General features: G+C 37.2%; 1 protein-coding gene across 1 annotated transcript in view; it reads right to left on the bottom strand.

Annotated features, from left to right (window-relative positions):
• The window catches only part of LOC139716174 (scavenger receptor cysteine-rich domain-containing group B protein-like), a 37,631-nt gene extending 15,492 nt beyond the window's left edge, over positions 1-22,139 (bottom strand). The window contains exons 1-3 of the mRNA XM_071627735.1: positions 21,998-22,139; positions 18,844-19,167; positions 18,026-18,487 (exon numbers count right to left, since the gene is read on the bottom strand). Of these exons, the coding sequence (XP_071483836.1) occupies positions 18,026-18,487; positions 18,844-19,167; positions 21,998-22,061 (850 nt within the window). The 5' untranslated portion in view covers positions 22,062-22,139. The remainder of the gene's footprint in view (positions 1-18,025; positions 18,488-18,843; positions 19,168-21,997) is intronic.
• Between the last annotated feature and the right edge of the window lie 280 nt (positions 22,140-22,419).

Below are 22,419 nucleotides of genomic sequence, written 5' to 3'. Positions count from 1 at the left end.
TTCAGGGGTGCTGAATCCGAATCTCTATGATGCAACTCCTGCATCCTTGAGGGTTTTGAGATATTCAAGCTGGCCGCCAGAATGGCTGCCAAAACCGGAATTTCCCATGTACTGATGTATTTCCTTCTAAATGGTGAAAAATTGGAAAGAATTAATGGTTCTACCCTTTTTCAAGGGTGCTGAACCCGAATCTTTATGATGCAACTCTTGCATCCTTGAGGGTATTGGGATATTCAAGATGGCTGCCAAAATGGCCGCCAATTACAACCGAAAATTCCTATGTATTACCCTCTAAATGGTGAGAAATTGAAAACAATTGATGGTTTGACCCTATTTCGAGGGTGCTGAATCCGAATCTGGATGATGCACCTCGAGATATTCAAGATGGCTGCCAAAATGGCCGCCAAAACGGAAATTCTTATGCAATCCTTTTTATATAAATGGTGAGAAATATTGATAACAATTGATGGTGTTACCCTTTTTTTGTGCTGAAAGATTTCAGGATTTCATCAATGGCACAGTTTGAACTTCCTGTATAGGCAGGCCTATAAAGAGAAACCAGCTCTACCGGATATCTTTGACTTGGTACCATACAAGTGTGCCAGTATTGAACCTTGAAAGACTACAGATGCGGCTGAATAATTGCAGGATTACACTGTTTCCTCTACATATCATGGATAAATTTTGAACACTAACAATCAATGGACAAGACATGCTCATCTAAGTCATATTGTGATAGCGATGTAGAGAAGTTTACTGAGATTATCCAACATTACCTGTCTTAATCCATGAGCTGCTTTAATCTCTTCATCCTTGAACACTCAAATTGGTTAATTGGTTAACATTGTTGGTCTTGATGACATTGTTGAAGACACGAGTTGGACATTTCATAGTTATGCCTCAATTTTTTCGGCAATATGATGGAACACTATGTATATATATATATATATATATATGGGTGAAAACATTGAACGATGTACAATTGGCCATTTTCGGGCTTTGCGATATTCAAACCCTTGTAAAATTGTCACCTGTGGGTGTCTTTCATAGTTTTATGTATCATTTGGTAGGGGAGGGTTGTGCCTTTCAGAAAATATACACTTTGTATTGTTGTTACCGCATTTCCTTAAAAAATAATGCCTTAAAGCTGAAAAAATTGACAAAAATACATATTTTATGAAAAAATCCCAGAATCAGAGGTCGCAATTTTTGTTCTTATCCAATTCTACAGCTTTGTTTTTCCTTGTTAGTAAGCCCACATGCTCCAACTATTTAATCAAGTACTTCTGCCATGAACGTGTTTATTATTTATCTTATCAGGAACTTTTGAATTCACTCATGTCTGAAAAAGAACGTCTCTGAATGAATTATCTTTTCCTTGACGCAAAAACTCCAGGATGAATATGAAAACATGTAAGGCCATATTTATTTAGCGTCTTATCCATACTACCATTCCATCAAAATTTGTGAGTGAGCTGTATAAAATAATCGCGTGGTGGCTCATTAAAGAAAATTATACTGAATAACCATCAGAGATGTTCGATTGTTTACTGGTGTCATTAATGAAAGTTGATTATGCTTGAGATAAAAACTGGTGATCAGTACGTCAGTGTGAGCCAGGCGATTATGATGATTGGCAACAAGAGCAACATACTGTCCATAAAAATGAGTTCTGGTTGAAAATCCAAATTGGCAAACGTCTCTGATCAAAGCGAATGTCTCTGATTGAAAATCTCTAAAGGGATATTCCCTCACCTGACACTTACACACTGCATGATACTTTATATGCGCGCTTATATTACGCACTGACGCGCCATCCTGGAATCGAGTCGGCATAATTCAACAACGGAAATGCCCACAAATCCTGAAAATGTGAGTAATAACAAAAACTTTCCTGGTGTTTGTGCCGATTTATAACAGTTATCATTCCGTAGATTTGCCAATTAGTATCATCTGTGAAATTATGTATTTTAACCTTTGGATTAGAAATAAATTAAAGAAGGATAGACAGTAAATATGTAAGATTCTACATGAAGATCAAAGACCGCACGTCTCTGAGCAAAATGAAAAGCGTCTCTGATAATTACTGTTTCATGAAATAAAGACATCCATTCTACAAATTATGAGAACATTAAAGTAAAATTAGGTCTGGATGGGTGCGGTTAGTATTATAGGAACAAGAAGAACAAAGTTTACACGGGCGTGTTATAATATTAAGAAAAAATGAAGCTTCCTGAAAGATGTTGGAAATATGTAGAAGAGTTTCAAATTTAAGGTTTTCTGTTGATTGAGCAAGTGTAAACACATTGCCTGGACAGAAACTGTGTTTTATGACTAGTAATAGGTCTGTAGTCTATAATTATAATGTAGTAGTCACTTTGAATTACGTATTTTTTGTGAGAGAAGCAGAAATGTAAGAAAAACAGGTTTAGGTCAGGGACGTTCTCTGAACAAATAAGATCTGTTCTCAAACCAATATTAATGACCCATCATGGCGAATTGCTGCCTACGTTTGTAGCACATAGGTTCCTCAATCCAAATATAGTGCTAATATCTTGTAAAAATCAAACCCATTAAGTACTGATAAGCAAAGATGTTTACGTCAGAGACGTTATACGGGACGTTTTACATATTTTCAACTACTACAATTGGGAGTAGATCTTTCATTATTCCACAGTAGATGGCCCTCGTATACATACATTGTTCTAGGTAATTTGCGCAATCTAAAAACAATGTTGATTTTATAATTTTGATCAGAGACGTTCATTTTGTGCGTAAATTGCTCCAGTGCATGGCAAGTTAACTTTAATATCATTTTTACTCTATTTTTTTTTTCTTACAGCAAGATGGGAAGACCGGATGGATTGTAAACACTCCGAATATCCTGTTTAGGATCTTTAGTCTCAGTCATGTTTATGGAGCCTACAAGTTCCAGACCACAGCCGTGGTACGGTGTACTGGCAAGACCGGACGGATATCTTGGAGGTGCCATCTGTTTACACAATAATGACTTTCCCAACCCCGGTTTCAGGTGTCGCAAGCGACACAGTCGATACTATGCACTGATTGAGGACATTGAATACCAAATGAAGGAGAAATTTAGTTCAATGTAATAATGCCGACTCCGTTTTTAATGCACGTCACTACGTTTGCTTTTGAGCCTGTGAAATTTAAGGCTTATACGCTAAGAAGTAAAGGTTCAAATAATTTGCACCCAATTTGAAACAATGGCAGGACACACTTGAACCCTTAATTATGTTTAATTGCACCCTTACTTAACTGCCTTTTTGAATTTTTGCCAATTTCTGCAAATAAGGTTTTTGTACAGTGGATAAGAATATGCAAATGAGTGAGCTAACCATGTCATAACCTCTCCATTTTCCAATGATCGTGTACAAAAAATAGCGAAAATTTAATGTTTCTGGCATTGAAATCTAAAACATAATGTTATTCCTGGTTGATTACCTTCGGAATAGTGATCAGTTACATATATACCCGGATTTAAGCCTGGGGCATAATTATGTTTGAATGAAAAACTGGAAATTTCAAAATATTATGTTCAAATGTTATGGCAAGTTGTGAGGGGATGACATGCTCATTTTGCCATTTGCAGATTCATAATGACCATTCAAAAACTGTTTACTGAAGAACTAGCGAAACTTCAAAATGTCACAACCTTCTCATTTTTGTGGAGCCCGTATGATTTTCTTTCTTATCAGCGAATAACTTTATACATTTGGGCTGAATTTCCCCTTTAATGAAGCTTTTTCCTTTGGAAGTAAGGTGAAATATTCTAGTGATATTTTTAAGGTTTGTAAGCCAAATACATGAGAAAAGGAAAATTACTAACGTCTGTGATGAAACAAGAAAACGTCTATTAAGAATGTCCCTTACCTAGTTTCCACTATGAACACTATAATGCATCGCCTTTGAGTTGAAGGAAGAAGGATTAATAATCCCCTAACGATGTGACAGATAAAAATTGTGATATTGTTATGTTATCATTGTCAACCTCTTGAAAGAGGTTTTCAGTTCACTTTTGGTCAACAAACAGTTGCTGTACCATACTGTCGATATTCTTTTGAGTTTGGTGTTGTGGCAAGTGCATTACATTGTTTACAATTTATATCTGCCATAGTATGAAAAAAAGCGCAGCGAAATTTGATGCTTCAAGGATAAGCAAAGGTTAATTTGCAGCTTTCTGAGACGACATCATAACAGTGGCCCAGGTACGGTCCCTAATGAAAATCCAAACTGGCTTATACTCATACAATCATATTTTAGACTAAGGGGTCAAATTAAATTAGTATCAATAAATTTGTGTTTACCTTTGTTATAGATTTGAACTACAATTGGAAGCAAACATATACAAAATTGATAGCGTGTGGGCACACCTGCATATACACCTGAAGGTAAAATGCAAAAAAGTGGTCATCATTAGAAAAACAACAATTCTTGACATTTAGGCCTAGGTAAATGATTTCTCAATGAATGTGGAATGTCCAGTTGCGAGCATCTTTTAAAATAGGGAGTTTGATGCTTAATTTTAGTGATAACTTACAGCCGAAACGTCCCTGATGGAAAAGCAAATGTCTCTGATATAAATGAGTAATTAGGTAAAGTAGTTGAAATTGCAAATTTTTCATGTAATTTTGTTGTCTGTCATTAAAAGGTGTTGCAAGATCTGAATAATATATCAAGAACAGGCTTGTGGATTTTTGGTGCAGAAATCGAAATTCCTCTTACAATTTGGAGATTCGTAGTTACAATCAGTTAGTATGAAAAATAATTCAAGTTGAAATTACCATTCTGAATTGTTGACAAAAGATTAACATGTGTTTAATAAAGGAAAATGTTGTTTGCTCACAAAACTCTTAAATATGGATCAAAGGACATCATTTGTATTGCCTATGTCTGAGGAACGTCTATGAGTGAAACCAGAACGTCTCTGATCAAAACATGGCTTACTTCCAGCGTCTGTATAGGGCTTTTATGGTGATTTGATCAAACGAAATGCACTAAATTCATTATTAGTATCTACTGAACATTAACATTTAAACAAATGAGACCCCTGCTACATGTTTTGTTCAAATGAGATGAAAGTGAAGATAAAAATATGAAAATCTCTGCTTAAATGACAAAAACTCCACTTTTTCTTTAACTTCCATGTGTATTAGCTTTTGTAAACCTCACAGGAGGTAAACAATATTTTAGGAACAAATTAACACAGTCTTCGAAAGTATGAAAAAGATTAAACTATCTTCATTTGAATGTTTTTACACCCTTCATTTGAATTTTCACTAAAACGATGTTTATTTTAGTCAGAGACGTTCGCCATTATGTCACAGTTCTATTTAACCTTGAATAAGAACAACACCCTTGGAGATATCCCAGTATAATTGGGTTTGCAAGAAAGCTGACAATAATGACATTTCACTGAGATATATCTATATCAATGAGTCACATGTTTTAATTTTGACCCCTGATTTGCCCAATTGTACATCGTTCAACGTTTTCACCCATATATATATATATATATATATATATATATTTATACTATTATATATAATTATATATACATTACAAACACGCACGAGGGAAAAAAACTTAATAAAAAACAAACGACAACATGTAAGGTAATAGTTGATTACCCAATACTTACGAATATCATAATCGCGCAGACTACTTTTGAAATTACCCTTATTGATATCTATTATAGTGGTCATGGATGCAACCATTTCCAATGACGTAATCAGAATATGCGACAAATTTCATAAGAATACGAGGCGAGACTCATCAGAATACAAGACAAGTTTCCTGTGGAGCCATATTATTTTCGACCACAAGCATTATTTTAAAACAATTAAGCATGAAGAAATTTTCAATCGTATCTTCGTGTTTGTACGTTTCAGTATGATGTCAATATCATTTCTTTTTTTCCAGTACGTGTTGACCTTCCATTTCAGACATATCAGAATATCTCAGTATATTGCAATACCATTTTGACAGATATTTGGGATGAAAATAACTTTTGGCTGATTTGACAAATTCTCTCAACTGAGTTGAATTTAAGAATACGAATTATTGCTTTTCACCCTGGGTGTAACCCCCCCCCCCCCGCTTTGCGTTTACAGCACAATACTTCACCATTCAAGTACACATAAGGAAATTTTAATAGTAGAGCAGATAAGCCGAAAAATTGTGCAAAATTTGACTAAAGCATGAAACTTTCACCAGTGATAGTATACAAATGATGCACAGGTCAATACTCGAGAGTGCGCCGCACCTTCACTAACGCCACGAAATAATCCTGTGCATCATTTGTTTTATAAAATGGGTCTATGAGTTATTTTTCACTTACATTTATAAAGCTCAGAAGTCAAACGTCGACCAAATTCAAGATGAACAGTGAAGTAAAGTGAAGTGAAGACTAAGCACCAACTCATGTACAAGTTCCAATATAATGTCAATGGCTTAATTGTTGTGGAAATGCACCTCACAGTTGTGGAAATGGAAGTGAGGTGTACGAACAAGAGGCGAGTTCTGTCTTATGGAGACACTCCGATAGTGATACTCGTGAACCTGATTGCCTGTTTGACTCTGAGTCTGACGCTTCTTTGTGTTTAACATCTGCCTTCCCCTCTCTCTTGAGCTTTACAAGAACTGCCTTATAAACTCTATTGCTTTTTGGAAATGTGCTTTTGTCACAAATGTCAAAACCTTGTTCGTTTAGACAGTGACGCTGTACTGCATACCTGATTGTCTGAATACTACGTTTGGTGTATGGTGTACCGTCCTCCTCCATCCAAATTTTCACGGGAAATATCCGTCAATGAAGTCTTGGTAAATTTCACAAAGGCCTCAAATCTTTGCCATCCGAATTTCAGAGATCGCTTGGTGCTCGCCGAATCAGTTCCATTAATTAATTCATCCAATTCCTCGTCATTCAACAGTTCAAACTGCGCCTGCAACGGATTCGAGCTACTAGCTGGAGGCAGCCATTTTTTCGTTCGTTTCGCTGGCAATCGACATCGCGATATCAACCTTTGCATATGTGACCCTGCACCTCAAAACAAACAAAAATTCGCCAGACATGAATTTTTAGTTAAGACCATATTCTGAAAGAGCAGACTTTAAGCTTTAAAATGATGTATAACTCAAATCAAATGGACTCTCCTAACCTATCTAAATATTGGAAAGAAAGCACAAACTCAGGAAAAGTGTGAATTGAGAAAAGAGGCTCTGAAGTACAGTGTCTATTCAAGCGCTTAATCTTTACCAAACTGTGCTGGCTGTGAGCGATGAATGGGACAAAAAACAGAAAGTAAACCACCAGAGTAACAACAATGAAGGGATTATCAGATTAAACTGAAAGTGGGCATGCCTCATTGACATATTCTGTCCATAATTAATGCCAACTTTCAAAGCAGTAGCACTATCCTTTCAAAAGTTATTAGAGTTGAAAGTGAAGAGTGTGGACAAGGTTTTTCAGAAATGAAAAAGGGATTCTAAAGACACACCTAATCACACTATTCTACCAAAAATGTTCGAAATAAACTGCTAAAAAACCACACTTTCCTGCCCGTTTTATGATACCAAATTTTAGCATAATTTAAAAGAAGACCAGCTCTTTCAGAAAATATGAAAAAGTCAAGTTCAGCTAGGTTGACCCATTTCACTTATTTTCAGTCCTCACGCAAAATCAGTGTGTGCGACTTTATGTTCGTTTTGAGGTGCACGGTCACATATAAGCATTGGATGCAATTCAAAGGAGCCATAGGATAACACGCAGTGCAATGGCACTAAAGTAAACAACGCCCACGTGACTCATTTCAGCGCTTCCTATTGGCTACATTTTTGAACCCATTTTATAATACAGGTTATAAGATTCATTTTAAGATCGGGAGGTAAGTCTGAATTGACCTCTAATGACCTCCAAAGTTCAATGACCTCAAAATTTGACGAAAATAGATATTTTGCGTCATTGATGAATGTTAATATGGTAATGATGTACTAAAAACTCATTTTTAGTTACAGTGGAATTGTCTTCATGTTCCATAGAACCCTGCCAGGTTTCTACCTTTGACCTCTGATGACCTCCAGAGGTCAATGACCTCAAAATATAAGAATATTAATATTTTGTCATTGATTAATGAAAAACACGGCAATGATGTACTAAAACCATGTTCGTTTGTTTGTTTGTTTGTTTGTTTTTATAGTGGAATTGCCTCAATGTTCCACCGATTCTTGACAGGTTTCTACCTTTGACCTCTGTTGATCTCCAGAGGTCAATGACCTCAAATTATCAGAATTGTGATATTTGGTGCAATTGGTTGATGATAAACATGATAACGATGTCTTAAAAAATCATTTGTGTTGCAACTGAATCGCTTTCCTATTCCTCAGATCAAGGGAAGTTATTTACATGTCTCTGCCTTTGACCTCCGAGGACTGTGACAGGTCAATGACTTCAAAATATCAGAATATTGATATTTGACGTATATTCAATGGAATCAGTGTACAGCAATGCCACGATGATGCAGATACTGCTATAGTCCGGGCAGCTCTAGATGAGGCAAAAGATTCTCCTGTTGAGGTGAGGGCTGAGGACACCGACATCATGGTTTTGCTGATTCATAATGCTGCAGACCACCCCATCTTCGTCACAACAGCGAAAGAAACATCTTTTGATATAGCAAAGATCAGGGAGGCCCTCCCAGTAAGATACCAGCAGTACTTGATCTTCTTGCTCAGCTTCTCTGGCTGCGATACAGTGTCAGCGATTTCTTGGTTAAGCAAATCAACTTTGGTAAACAAGCTCTACGAGACTGACAAGGCGGAAAGAGCCATGGATGTGTTTCTGGACATCCGAGTCAAGAAAGATGATATCATTAAAGCCGGCTGTGAATTATTTAAGCTCATGTTCCATGGAAAACCACCCAAAGACCTGGGAGACTTTAGATTTGACATCTTCAGCAAGAGGGCTGCTGCTGGGAGCATCAAACCTGACAAACTGCCCCGACAACAAAAGCTACAGTGCAGCATTCTCCACGAGCTTATCTCCAAACCAGGGATTGGCTAATGTTGCAAACTCCATCATTGGATGTCATGGAGTACGGATGGAAACTCGGTGACCAAGATTGCGTGCTGGTCCCTTCAACAGACCCCATCGCACCGGACTATCTTCTGAAGTTTGTCAGCTGCAACTGTGAGGGGACTGTAGCACACTTAGGTGCTGTTGTAAAAAGCAAGGAGTCAAGTGTATTTCTGCTTGCGGCAAATATCATGGTAACTCTTGCCAGAATATCAACCAAACTGCTGATGAGAGCAGTGAGGGAGATGTCGGGGAGTAGGGTACTGAGTACCAAGGTTTTATTATTGAAATACATTTCTGTTGGATTATAATGGGACATAATGGAAGTAAGAGAAATGGGAACGACTACTTCCAATTGAAGAGTTTGTTTGCAAAAACCGATAAGTCCATTTTTGAAGATTTTGAAGTACGATCTCTGTCTTAAAGTACAAAATATTACCTTTTAAATGATACATTGGTCACTACATATAAAAGTACATTTTTGAAGTTATGGTCAAAAGAAGCAACATTTTTCTTATTATTCTCTTTATTTTTCTTGACCTTTAATCGCAAATATCTCCATTTGACAAATATGGACTTATCGGTTGCAAACAAACTCTTCAATTGCACACTTATGTTGCAGTGTTTTGCACACTGTTTTTAGAGTGGGTATAGCTCAAATTCAATGATAGAACTCAGTTCAGCATTCTAAAAAACTCACTATATAAACCCACTGAGACACGTATAAAATACCAATATTACATGATTCGGCAGGTGCAAAAAGTAAGCGCGGCCTATTTTAATGGTCAGGTAGTAGTTTTTACTCAAAACTAATGTTTCGAATCCATTCAGCGCCCCCAGAAACCCCTAATTAGACATCTCACACGCTAATACTGGAAAAAGAAATATTTCCCCATTGTTTGACCCCCCCCATTTGTTGCCTAGGTTTAACTGCCCCCCCCCCCCCCCCCCCATATTTTCCACAAGGATGTTCGTTCGAACTTATTGAGAATCAAACATTCAAGAAGTACGTACAGCATGAATAGGATTATATTTGGTGTAATGGATATAAGAGAAATGGGAACGACTATACCATCGCACACAAAATGTTTTCAGTGCACCCTAAAAATCCACTATATAAACCCAATGAGATACGTATAAAAATACCAATATTTACGTATTTCGGCAGGGGTAAAGAGGAGGCGTGGCCTATTTTACGGTCAGATAGTAGTTTTTACTCAAAATTAATGGTTGGAACCGATTCAGCACCCCCAGAAACCCCTAGTTAGACATCTCACACGCTTATATTGGGAAAAAATATATATTTTTCCATTTTTTTCCCCCGCCCACCTCCGGATGCTTAACTTTGATTGGCTCCCCAGAATTTTCCACAAGGATTTGGGTTGGAACTAATTGAGAGATGTAAGTAGACACCTTTATGAACACACTGGTGAAGAAAGCTATTGGTAAGCAATTTTTTCACGGATGGTCCAGATATTTTCTAAAATGCCCTAACTAGCTAGTAGCCATCTGGACTACAATTGTAAAACAGATATGTTTGTTTTGTACATCCTTTAAAGATCACCAGATGTCAAAGGTAGTCCCCCTTTCTGTGCTCTTTGGAAATTCAATATGAAGACACTTTCATTGTAAAACAGATATGCTTGTTTTGTACATCTTAACCATGTTTATCATTAACTAATGACACCACAGATCAATACTATGATATTTTGAGGTCATAAAAACCTCTAAAGGTCACCAGAGGTCAGAGGTAGAAACTTGCCTTTGCTCTTTGGAATATGAAGACAATTTCATTGTAAAACAGATATGCTTGTTTTGCACATCTTAATCATGTTTATCATTAACTAGTAACACCACAGATCAATATTATGGTATTTTGAGGTCATTGACCTCTAAAGGTCATCAGAGGTCAAAGGTAGACACCTGTCAATGCCAGGTGGAAACGGAAGATTTGTTGTACAAATGCATATTTAGTGCAGCGTAACCAAGATCTAGGCTTATCATTCACAAATGCCTCCAAACATCAATATTATGATATTTAACGTTCATTTACCTCTGGAGGTCATCAGAGGTCAAATCAGACTTGCCTCCCGATCTTAAGATGAATTTTATGGTATGTACTAACACTGGTGAAAGTTTCATGCTTTAGTCAAATTTTGCACAATTCTCATGATTTTGAGGGCTTAACCGCTCTACTATAAGGAGTTTCCGTTTATACAGGACATTTATAGATGTCCCAAAACCTTCAAAGACCTTCAGCACCCTCGAAATGGGGTAAGACCATCAATTTATTATAACATTTTCACCATTAAGAAAAAAATATATTTACATTAGAATTTCTGCCAGTTATTTTGGCTGTCATCTTGGACATCTAAAAACCCTAAAGGATGCACAAATTTCAACAACCAAGTTTCGAGGGTGCTGAATAGGGACTAAAAATTTCCATTTTTTGACAGTTATTTTGGCGGTCATCTTGGACATCTCAAAACCCTAAAACACACACACACACACACACACACACAATACGAAAGTTGCATCAACCAGGTTCGGATTCTGCACTCTCGAAATAGCGTAAAACCGCCAATTGTTTTCAATTTTACACCATTTAGAAGGAAAAGGGGCTTATATGGAAATTTTCGTTTTTGACGGCCAATTGGGGCCATTCTGGTAGTCATCTTTATCATCTCAAAACGCTTAATCAGGCAAGAGCTGTATCCTGGAGCTTCAACTTCAGCAAACTCAAAATAGGGTGAAACCACCAAATGTTTTATATTTTACACCGTTTAGAAGGGAATAGGGGGTCTTTATGTGAATTTCCGTTTTGGCAGCCATTTTTGCGACCATCTATATCATCTCAAAACCCTTGAGGATGCAAGAGTTGTATCCTGCAGCCTCGGATTCAGCGCACTCAAAATAGGATAAAAACCACCAATTGCTTTCAAAATGTCACCATTTAGAAGGAAATACATGGGAACTTCCGTTTTGGGCGGCCATTTTAACGACCATCTTGAATATCTCAAACTCTTCAATAATACAAGAGTTGCATCACCCAGATTCGGGTTCAGCACCCTCGGAATAGGGTAAAACCGTCAAGTATTGTTTTAATTTCTCACCATTTAGAAGGAAAAAATGGGAATTTCCGGTTTTAATTGGCGGTCATTTTGGCGGCCATCTTGAATATCTCAAAATCCTCAAGGATGCAAGAGTTGCATCATCCAGATTCGGATTCAGCACTCCCGAAATAGGGCAAAATCATCAAGAAACATTGGGTGGACGGTAAAACAAGGTTCAGCCTCAGCTGGCACCAAGGCTATAATGGTAGGTTCCCATCACTGTAAGCCCTACTATCAGGACTACTCAGATATTGGTTACTCGTTCGTTTTACTAATAATCAAAACTCTCTGGGCAACCAGACTTTTTGCATGTACAAAATGTTTTGAATTAAAGGGAAAATTAAATCAAGATCCGTTGCAATTTGGCGTTAGTGTTATTCAACATAAGCCAAACGATATCTGGCATGTCTCGCAAAGGTACCCCTCAGGCGCCTTAGTACATGAGGGGTACTGCTAAATCTCAACAAGTGCCACTAGACCACATATTATGCGTAACAATATTAATAAAGTGTAGAGGTTAAACGGGACTCTGACTTACCGTATTCACCACACGTCGCTGTCACGATAGTCACGATCAAAAAGATTACTGCTGTTTCTGCCATGATTATTGTTCAGAATTGCGTGCTATAACGTGCTTGAACCTGTGCTTATGATAAAAAGGTCTATGTCCAGATAGGGTATACTTCTCGTCACTTCCTCTTTCCTGCAAGAAAGATTCCATCTACGTCAGCCATTGCAAATCATGGCATGCCAAACACAGTCAGTCTTTTATCTGTTATACACTGGAGACGCACTCAATAATGATATTTCTTTTTACATGTAAACATTCCGCGTCAACAGTCACTTTATATTCCGCCCGCTGCCTTAGTAGTATAGAATGTTATTATTCTGATTGATAACATCGTTCTTTTCATGCATGATGTATGACCAAGTTTCAGAACGTAGAAAGGCTAGATGGAACTCAAAAGGAAATGCTTTTTTGAGATCATTGTGAATTTGTGTATAGAAGCACGCATTAACAATCGAATTATGCTGACTGGCAGGGGTGAATAGTGTACCCACTTGGCCGAATACACAGACAAGCAAACATACTCAATGGTTTTCAATAAAATAATTTCAGCCCCCCCCCCCCTCCTTTATATACTATAGTTATAATAAGGGCTTAAGATGTACATTCTAAATCTGGGGAAAGCGAATGAAATAGAAACTGGCTAACACCAAATATACATGTATGTTTGGTTTTTTTTTTTTTGTAGGGGAGGGGGGGGGGGGGGGATAAGGGAGAGGTCCGTCCATCCAAGCAAGTTTCACCAGTGCCGCTTTTGTTATATTGTATTATTATATTTCGACAGTATAGGGCAAGTTTTAAAAATAATTATGTATATCTGTATTGGGGAATCTGCTATATCCCCGGGTATTCTTGCCTTTTATTCATATTTTTGTTTTCTATATTTTGGTCCTGTGTTGCATCCGTGCTCCTCATCTGTTTTTTGTTTTGTTTTTTTAGGTACGCTAAACAAGCTTGCTTTTAAGTAGGACACTGGTTCCATTATATTTGTCTAGAATTTATACATAGAGCCAAACTTACAAAGACCGCCACATGTATATATGTTTCCGATAAATGTGCAACCTAGCTGGATATTGTTTTTTTTTAATTTACTATATATGATGTATATTCGTTCACTGAAAAATATGAAAGTAAATTGAATTTAATTACTTAAAAGTGAACTCAGATTTGGATGTCCAAGCACTATTAAAAAGTGACAACATCCCAGACTTAAATGTCCTTTTTAAAGCGTCGTTTAATTCGATTGACATGTCCAGTTTGAACATGTCAATAACTCAGATTTGAATATCCAATCTGAAAATGGCAACTTATGAGATTTGGATGCCAAATTTAGGTATAATCGCAATAAATGATGTATTTGGGTTGGACCTAAGTTTTGCAGCAACTTTAGCTTTTTATGTCCCATCAACTTAATATGAACGTTACTGACATTTTGTATGTCCAAACTTGCTTAACATCATAATTATAACTCTGATTCGGATATCAAATCTGTTTATAGACATAGGAATAACTTAAGTCTCTCTTACATCCCGTCGTGCGTGTTTAGAGATCGTGCGGACTCGGAGTTCCTGTCAGGCGTGGAGTTGTCGCAGGGTGAAAATTAAATCGGATGGGAAGTATGTAGTAAGTACTTAATGAGTGGGTGTGTCTTGCTCAAAAAGTGAGGCCCGCAATTGGTCTGTACGACTTTTTGGAAGTAGGAAGAAGTAAGGAGCACGTAAGATCTCTACTTCTGTCGCACACAATGAGTGGGATAATTGTACGTGAATTGCAAGTGAAGCGTACGTTTTAAGAAATCGTACTTACGAAGTAAGAGAAACGTAAGATAAACGTAAGAAGCACGGAAGTGTTAAGCAAGACAAATCGTGCGTCAAATTGGAGGAACGCACGGATAATCACAATAATATAAAAGGGTGCACTGAGTCTCTTCATCATTCATGTGGACTAATTGCAAAAAATGTCGACGAGGAACTGAAAGCACGCTGTCCGTTTCAGCTTTTATATAGGAGCACGATGCACATGAGCATGTCTCAACATATGTACTTCTGACGCACTTTTTATCGTGCTGAGTGTGACGTACTTCACAAGTACGGTAGTAGTACTCCCCACGCATTTTGGAAGTAGGTAATACGCACGGAGGAAGTGCGCTCAACCCCTTTTGCTAACACGTACAATGAAAGCAAGTGGAAAGTAAGAGCCTCTTGCGTGGTAAGTACGCGTTCGTGGGAAAATACCCCCAGAAATTGTTGCATGTTTTGCCTGCGTAACACGCACGCCTATCGAACTTACTCAGTACTTTTGTCATGCGCACTCCGAGCGTGCCCCATGCGTGCTAATTGTCGCAGCCAGGTCGTAGCGAAAAACTAGCCGGCCAGTTTTCAGGCTGCGTCCTATGCGTCGTGTTTGCGACCACCAAAAAAGTACTTTCCACTTGCGTGCATCGCACTACTTGGCCCATTTTTAGCACGCAAACCACTCGTAGGAGCACGCACGACCGGATGTACGAGAGCCTTATATTTGAAGGTCAAATCTAAATCTAGATAGGATATTCATTTTCAATATATATAAAGCCGCAACTCATATTTGGATATTCAGTCAAAAAATGTCAACTCATATTCGGATGAGTTGTGACATGCTTCCTGTTAAAGAAAAGAATGCTTCATCATATTTCATAATATACACAAACACCATTTAATCACATTCGTACCACGTAGTAGCAGACATTCTATACCATCATCATTTGAACAGTGACATGTGGGAGCCCAATCTTTGATGATTATGGCAGTCAACGAGATTTGAAAACCTTTAAAGTATGACAATGCCTTACTGATTAAGCAAGCAATCTTAATGTAAATAAGTCGAATGTGAATGATTTGTGCCATGTTTACTGTTGAGTAAAGTGGTTCGACATAATTTATGAAACACGCATGGGCGATACTTATTGCTTTTGTTTCATAGGACAGGAAGTCCAATGCCGTTTCCAGACTTTAACATTCAGTTGCTTGTCTATTGCAATTGTCTCTGAGTCTTCCGAAATCCTGGTGGATTTATAGTGTATAGAAATACGACTTGCAGTGACATGAGTATAAGTACACCGCCATTTATCGTGATATGTACGTGCAATATTGATATATAGTATTTCCATGAAATGTTTATTCTGTCACATTTCCTACGCAGCATGCATGATAATGGTAAATTGACATATTTCTAACTAACTGCATGATACATAAAAAAAAATAGCGGTATGGACTGATTAGATCCACCACTTAAGTACTTGAAACTTGGACTCTAGTTATAGCTTGATCGATGAAGATTGGGCATACGAGAAATTCCCGATTGTTTTCTTATTTCATTCCTTTTTTTCGTTGAGTCTGCTGATATATAGTTCAATTTTAAGAGTTAAAGAATGTATATTCTCTACACTTTCTTCATTTTCTCCTTTCCACATGCAGTAAAGAAGCATGGCTCTTCCGAATGTTGGCTATCATGTATGACGTGGTCTGCTTTCCTCTTTTTTTTTTCTATCGAAGTACGCAGAATAATATATATTCATGTCTATTTCTTTCTCTTTCGAAAAGAGGCATAGAACGATTTGTTGGGGTGTGTAAACGTGTGTGTGTGTGTGTGTGTGTGTGTGCGTGTGTTTTTTCTGTCTTAAATGTGGTGTGATAGCGCACAGAGTGACCCAGTTTCATATGCAGGTTTCTGCTATCAAAATCATAATTTTGCTTTATTAGATGCTCATCAATAGAAAAAATGTACTCCTCTTCTTTCATTTGATGTAGCAGCTGCTACACAACTCAATGTTCATAATTCACACATAACTGAGTAAGAACAGTAGACAGACGTGGTGCTACCAAGTTTTCACTTGCACAATTAAATGGCGACTTTGAGTGACTTTTTCAGACTTTTACCGTGGTGTTTCCGAAAGACAAAGTTCACAACAACAAGAACATGTTTTTCTTCATCATTTAAAGACCATTATGCGTAAAATGTGAATCTGTTAAAGATGGATTCGAGCGCTCAAGAAGTAAAGTGTTAATAAAGAGCATTAAACCATTACAAAACAAGACAGTAACGTTATTGCAAAAAATGAAAAACAAAGGAATAAATCAGCGAAGATCCCTCCTCAGATTTCCATATTTATACAAGAGATCGATAGAGTCACTAGTTTGAATGCTTGAACTATCTGTTTCTCAACTTTTGCAGTTATTTGGACTTTATTTTCTGCAACGTTCATGTTTCTGTGGTCATGAATGCTTTTGAGACAGGTTATCATATAACAGACTCTGAAGCAAAATGACATGGCGTGGTCAGATTTATAAATGGCGCAAGCTTAATATTATACAACCAACTACCCTTTCCTATAAGATCCTCCGTATCAGGCACAGTATCCTAATTTATTCTAATCGTTAGATGATAAACAAACACACAAAACACCAACTGATATAGGCATATCGTCATTGCGTCATTCCTTTATTGAAACATACACACACACGCACACACAATCACAAACAAACACATACTGTACATACACAAATGTTTGAGAGAATAAAAGATGAGGCTATCACTTAACACAGATACTTCCTTACAAGTTGGTGAATGAATACATATTAAGATTTTGATATATTTTTAAAGAAACCTGTCTAACATAACTATACATTCTGTGTGAATTTTTTTTTCTTATAATAACGTGTGTTGTACCTCTCAAATGAAAGTCACAGTTTATCAACGGCAACTTGATAAAAAATACCTAATAATTGAAATCATCACCATCAGAGAATCAGTGCCCGTCTCTTTACTTATGTGCTGGCATGTCGTGGCAGACCACCTGAAGGTTCTGTGGTATTTCATACTAACTCTTATGTATGGTCTTTGATATGTTTCCCCCACAATAACAGCACACAAACGGTTACCTTTTAAGAGTTAGAGCTAATATCTTTTCATTTTCCTTATCATATTTTTACAAAGGAATGACTAGCTAATGAAAGCTTTACAAGGAGAAAAATGGTCAAAGATTTCACCCCCCCCCCCCCATTGCCTACCTTGCCATTTCTGATGCACTGAGAAATGACTGTCATGAAAGACAGGTTGCAGTAACTCATATAACTGGTCATTCAGAAGTTTGTAGATATTATGATTATTATAGTGACTTTTTACAATCATTCCGAATTATCCTGTGCTCTACAGCTCAAGTTCCATTAACGATGAAAGAATGTCATACTTCAGAGAAGTAATTGGTTGATTCACAGTCAAAATTAACGGGATGGGGGCCTCTTCCATCCATCCAGTGGTTTTCCGAAAGCTCTCTTGATCCGCCGTTTGGTTGCCTGGATCGGTTGGTCCCCGTAGAGGGCGCTGCGTACACAAAGGTCTGTTGCGCCTCCAGTGCACCCTCGCCGTTGAACACTGTCGAAGAAGACATGACGGACTCGTAACTCGGAAGCAGATCCGCGTAACTCGGAGGCGGATCCGCGTAACTCGACACAAGACTGGACACCGCTGTAGGTGTGGACGGAGAATGGACGCTGTCCCCGCTGACTCGAAACACAATGGTTGCTTGAGGTGAGCGAGTAGTGGCTGACGTCTGGGTCTTCCTGGAACAAAAGCAGCACATGCATATGAAGGACAGGCAGAAACCGAATGCTGCACCTAACGCACGTCCAACAGTGTCCCAATGAGAAAATCCATCAGATGACTCGGTTTCCATATCTGAAAGAGAAACAGGAAGAGAAAGAGATTGTCATACTATGGTCTACTTGTAGAGACACTTTGAAAAAAAAATCAACAGCACCAAAACACCTCGATATGTGAAATAAGATGAGGATTCGTAAAGCATATTCTGAAATGTATTTGGAAGTAGACGAGATGATATCGTTCTTCATGTTTAACCACACCACTGAAAAAACAAAAAAACAAAAAAAAAAACTGTACGTTAGACGCAGACTGCCTCTTGCCTGATGATTCAACACTGGTAAATAAACAAAGTGTTTGTAAAAACAAAAATACAACACGTCACCAAAGAAAGAAGCTGCCAGTGGATATCACTTGACACTGACGAAACTCACACTGATTTGTGCATTCCACTCCAGCATCCTCATCATGTTCACAATTTTCGTCACCCCATCCGTTATGCCGGCAATCGGTCAGCCGCGATTCGGTACCGTCACATAAGACGTCGTCCAGATGGATCGGTTGGTAAGCTGGACCCTCCCCGAAGTAGGCATTGCTCACGGCTCTCTTGGCCGTGGTGTAGCCCAGTTGACGACACACGACCACCGCGTCGTTAGAGCTCCAGAAGTCGTCGCAGACCGTGCCCCACTGCTGGTCGTGGAAGACTTCGACTCGCCCGTTGAGGGCTGATGTGCCGTCTACAAGACGGATGTTGCCTTCTGAGAGAGCAGAGTCAGAAAACCCATTATTTTACATAAATGTGTGTGTGTGTGTGTGAGTGTGTGTATATATATATATATATATGTGTGTGTGTGTGTGTGTGTGTGGTGTGTGTGTGCGTGTGTCTTTTAGGAATCATTGTCTCCGCTGACAATGCTATACATTGGCTAAAGGGAACATGGAGTTACATGAATCTTAACGAAGTCATTTCATTTTACTTTACTTCTAAATGTATGTACGTAAGATTCAATTCAATAGTTTATTTATTTCCATCATCAAAAAAGAAAAAGAGAACATGATTTAAAGCGGTGCAATTTGTCGAATTGTCTTTTATTCGTCTGATCAGGGCATTCTTTTTTCAAATACAATATGAAGTATATGCAGGAATGATGTCATAAATAAGAAACAATGCACTTTTTCATGGCAACAAAAATAGAAAATAATCATAACGATGGAAAACAGTGTTCCCTTAAAAAGTTGTTCACGTTGAATTTTGGTAAGTTTAACATGATAGAAATAAAAGGAACTTTCACTGTTTCATGTGGTTTAATTTAAACAAATGTATCTACAATGATGAGGAAAGCAGCCCTCAGAACATTGTTCTTACATACATGAAACCAACCAAAATGTATTGAACTGCATTTACTGTACTCAAAGAAACTTTGAAATGATAATGTTGATCGCTTCACAAAAAGGGTGAGCAATGTGGCATTCTTGTAATTTGTTTTGTTCCTTAACTTTAACAGGTGCGCGGCAAAGTCATACCTTACGATATTTGAACAGACAGATGTGACAATTGTTTTTTTTTTTCAGACTTGCATTGAATATTTGGTATCTGTATAATCCTGTATATAGGTTTATAGTCTTATATCAGGTGGGCTACTTCCCATACAGTTCGTCGAAAACCAATACGGCTAAATTCAATAGGGCTACTCTCGCTTCATCTACAAGATGCAAACAATACATAATGTTTATATCAAAGACTTGGCTGCCATTGAAAGTGTATTTCTTGTGTGGTATATTTACCAAATAAATTGTGATTTATTCAATATATATTCCTGCATGTATTCACCGCCTGAGATATGGCTCATACGTTAATCTACCGTGCCCACGCGGTCTGTGGCAAGTTTTAGCGCAGTAACTGATTAAAAAAAAAAGAACAGTTAAGAGTCATGAAAGCAGTAGATATTTATAAGAAGCCTAAGAAATTTTTGCTTGATTACTTCATTGTGTTCATTGGGAATTTCGCCAACAATCATGACAATGTATATACTTTAGTGAGCCCACGTGAACATTGGACGAAATGTATACACTAGACTGATGGTATCTAGACCAATTGGGCATTACATTTTATGTGTTCACGGACCAGAGCAAGTGGTTAATAAACTTTGAGTAGCCCAACTGACTATCAGACTAAATGTAATTTGCTTTAATGATTGTTAGACTAATCGATGAAATGTCAATATGGATTATGATCGTTGTGGGTGGAGTCCAAGTGCGAATTAGACGAAATGGTAGTTAAAAAGAAATCATATTAGACCAATGGGAATTTGACAAATCAAATATAAGGCAAACAGGACCTGTGATTAGACAACGTGGTATATAAAACAAATGGCAATAGACCAATAATTGGTATAAGACGAATATTTAATGGACATAACCCATCTGAAAAGTAGATAAACTGATAATGAGGTTAGGTAGCAACTGGACTAGTGATTGGTTGTAGATAAAACAGGATTAGACTATGTGGGTTACAACTAAATACTTAATTTTCAATTTCATTAAATTTCATACTTTAACCGGTATTAGTCGAGGCGGGAGAAGACCAAGTGGTAGATCAGGCACGCAGACCCTATATCCATCTATTATCTATCTATCTATACAATTATGCATAATAATGAAGAGTTTATTAGCAAACGAGTTAATTTCATTCTTAAAAGTTTAGATATTTGCTATTAATGTCGCTATAAGATAGAGACTATTAAAAAACTTCTATTTCATTTTTAATCACATCTAATAGATATTCTTTGTCATGTTACAAGACTAGTGAGGTGTCACAGGAAATGGGTTTATTTTCCTCTATCTGATGATGGACTTACTTTAAAATGGTTAAAACTGATGTTTTATACCTTGATATTCTCCATTTAAATAAAGAGTTTGAATGCAAAAAAAAAAGAGATAAATAAATCCATTAATATTTATCAACTCCAAATATTCAAGATGGAAGCTGGTAAAATAAAAAAGCGAAGTAAAATACTGAGATATAATTGATAATTTTGAAAACAATTATTCATGTTTTATATGATGATGATCTTACTTAGAAAACTTTGAAAATAGCGTTGAATTGTTTTTACATTCAAACTCTTCATATGTATGAACATAATACAATGTATAAGTATATATCATATATATATACATATATATTTATGTATATATATTATATATATATATATTAAATATATATATATATATATATATATATATTAAATATACATATACATATATATATAATATATGAAGGGTAGGTCTAACATATATAATATCTGCATCTACATACTCAAAGAAGAATGACTTGTAGTATTTTTCAGGAAGCACCTGGACATAAGTTTATTCACTGCAACTCACAGCGATCTATGTGACATTCTACAAAATGAAGCAAGACTCTAAATCTGACTCTAAATACATGTAAATAACTACCATGATATTTATCTAGTACACGCAGAGCACTGCTAACCTAAAATATGAAAAATTGAGTGTCACTATAGACCACATTCGTAACAAGAATAAAGTAAAATGATCACTGTGAGAATCATCAGGACTTTTACTTACCGTATTCGCCAAACGTCGCTGTCACGATGGTCAAAATCAAAAAGAGCAGCGTTGCTTTTGCCATGGTTACTCTTACAAATTCCGTTGAGTAGGCCTACGTGTTTGAATCTCTGTGAAAAAATAAAGAAGGATCTATGCCGAGGACAACTTCTCGTCATTTCCTTATTTTGTGCTTGGGAGTATAGAAGCTTTGCACGTCCGCCAGACGAGTGGGAATTATGACATATCAAACACGCAGTGTTTCGTTGATCATACTTTGGACCTGCGCAACAATAAAATGACATTCCTTTTTCTTTATGTTTGAAGAGAAATCCCGTGCCAAATTTTCATTCCACCTGTTGACATATAAAGTGGTACTGCAGAAATATATTTTGTGACTGGAGAAAGAGCCATAGTTAGCAAACAGTGCCGTTCTATTATTG

This window comes from Diadema antillarum, unplaced genomic scaffold, assembly GCF_040938485.1.
Source record: "Diadema antillarum isolate AM-2024a unplaced genomic scaffold, OU_Dant_1.0 scf00000062, whole genome shotgun sequence".
NCBI classification, from domain to species: Eukaryota; Metazoa; Echinodermata; class Echinoidea; order Diadematoida; family Diadematidae; genus Diadema; species Diadema antillarum.
Note: the sequence above shows the minus strand (reverse complement) of the source record. Positions and strands in the feature narration are given on the sequence as shown.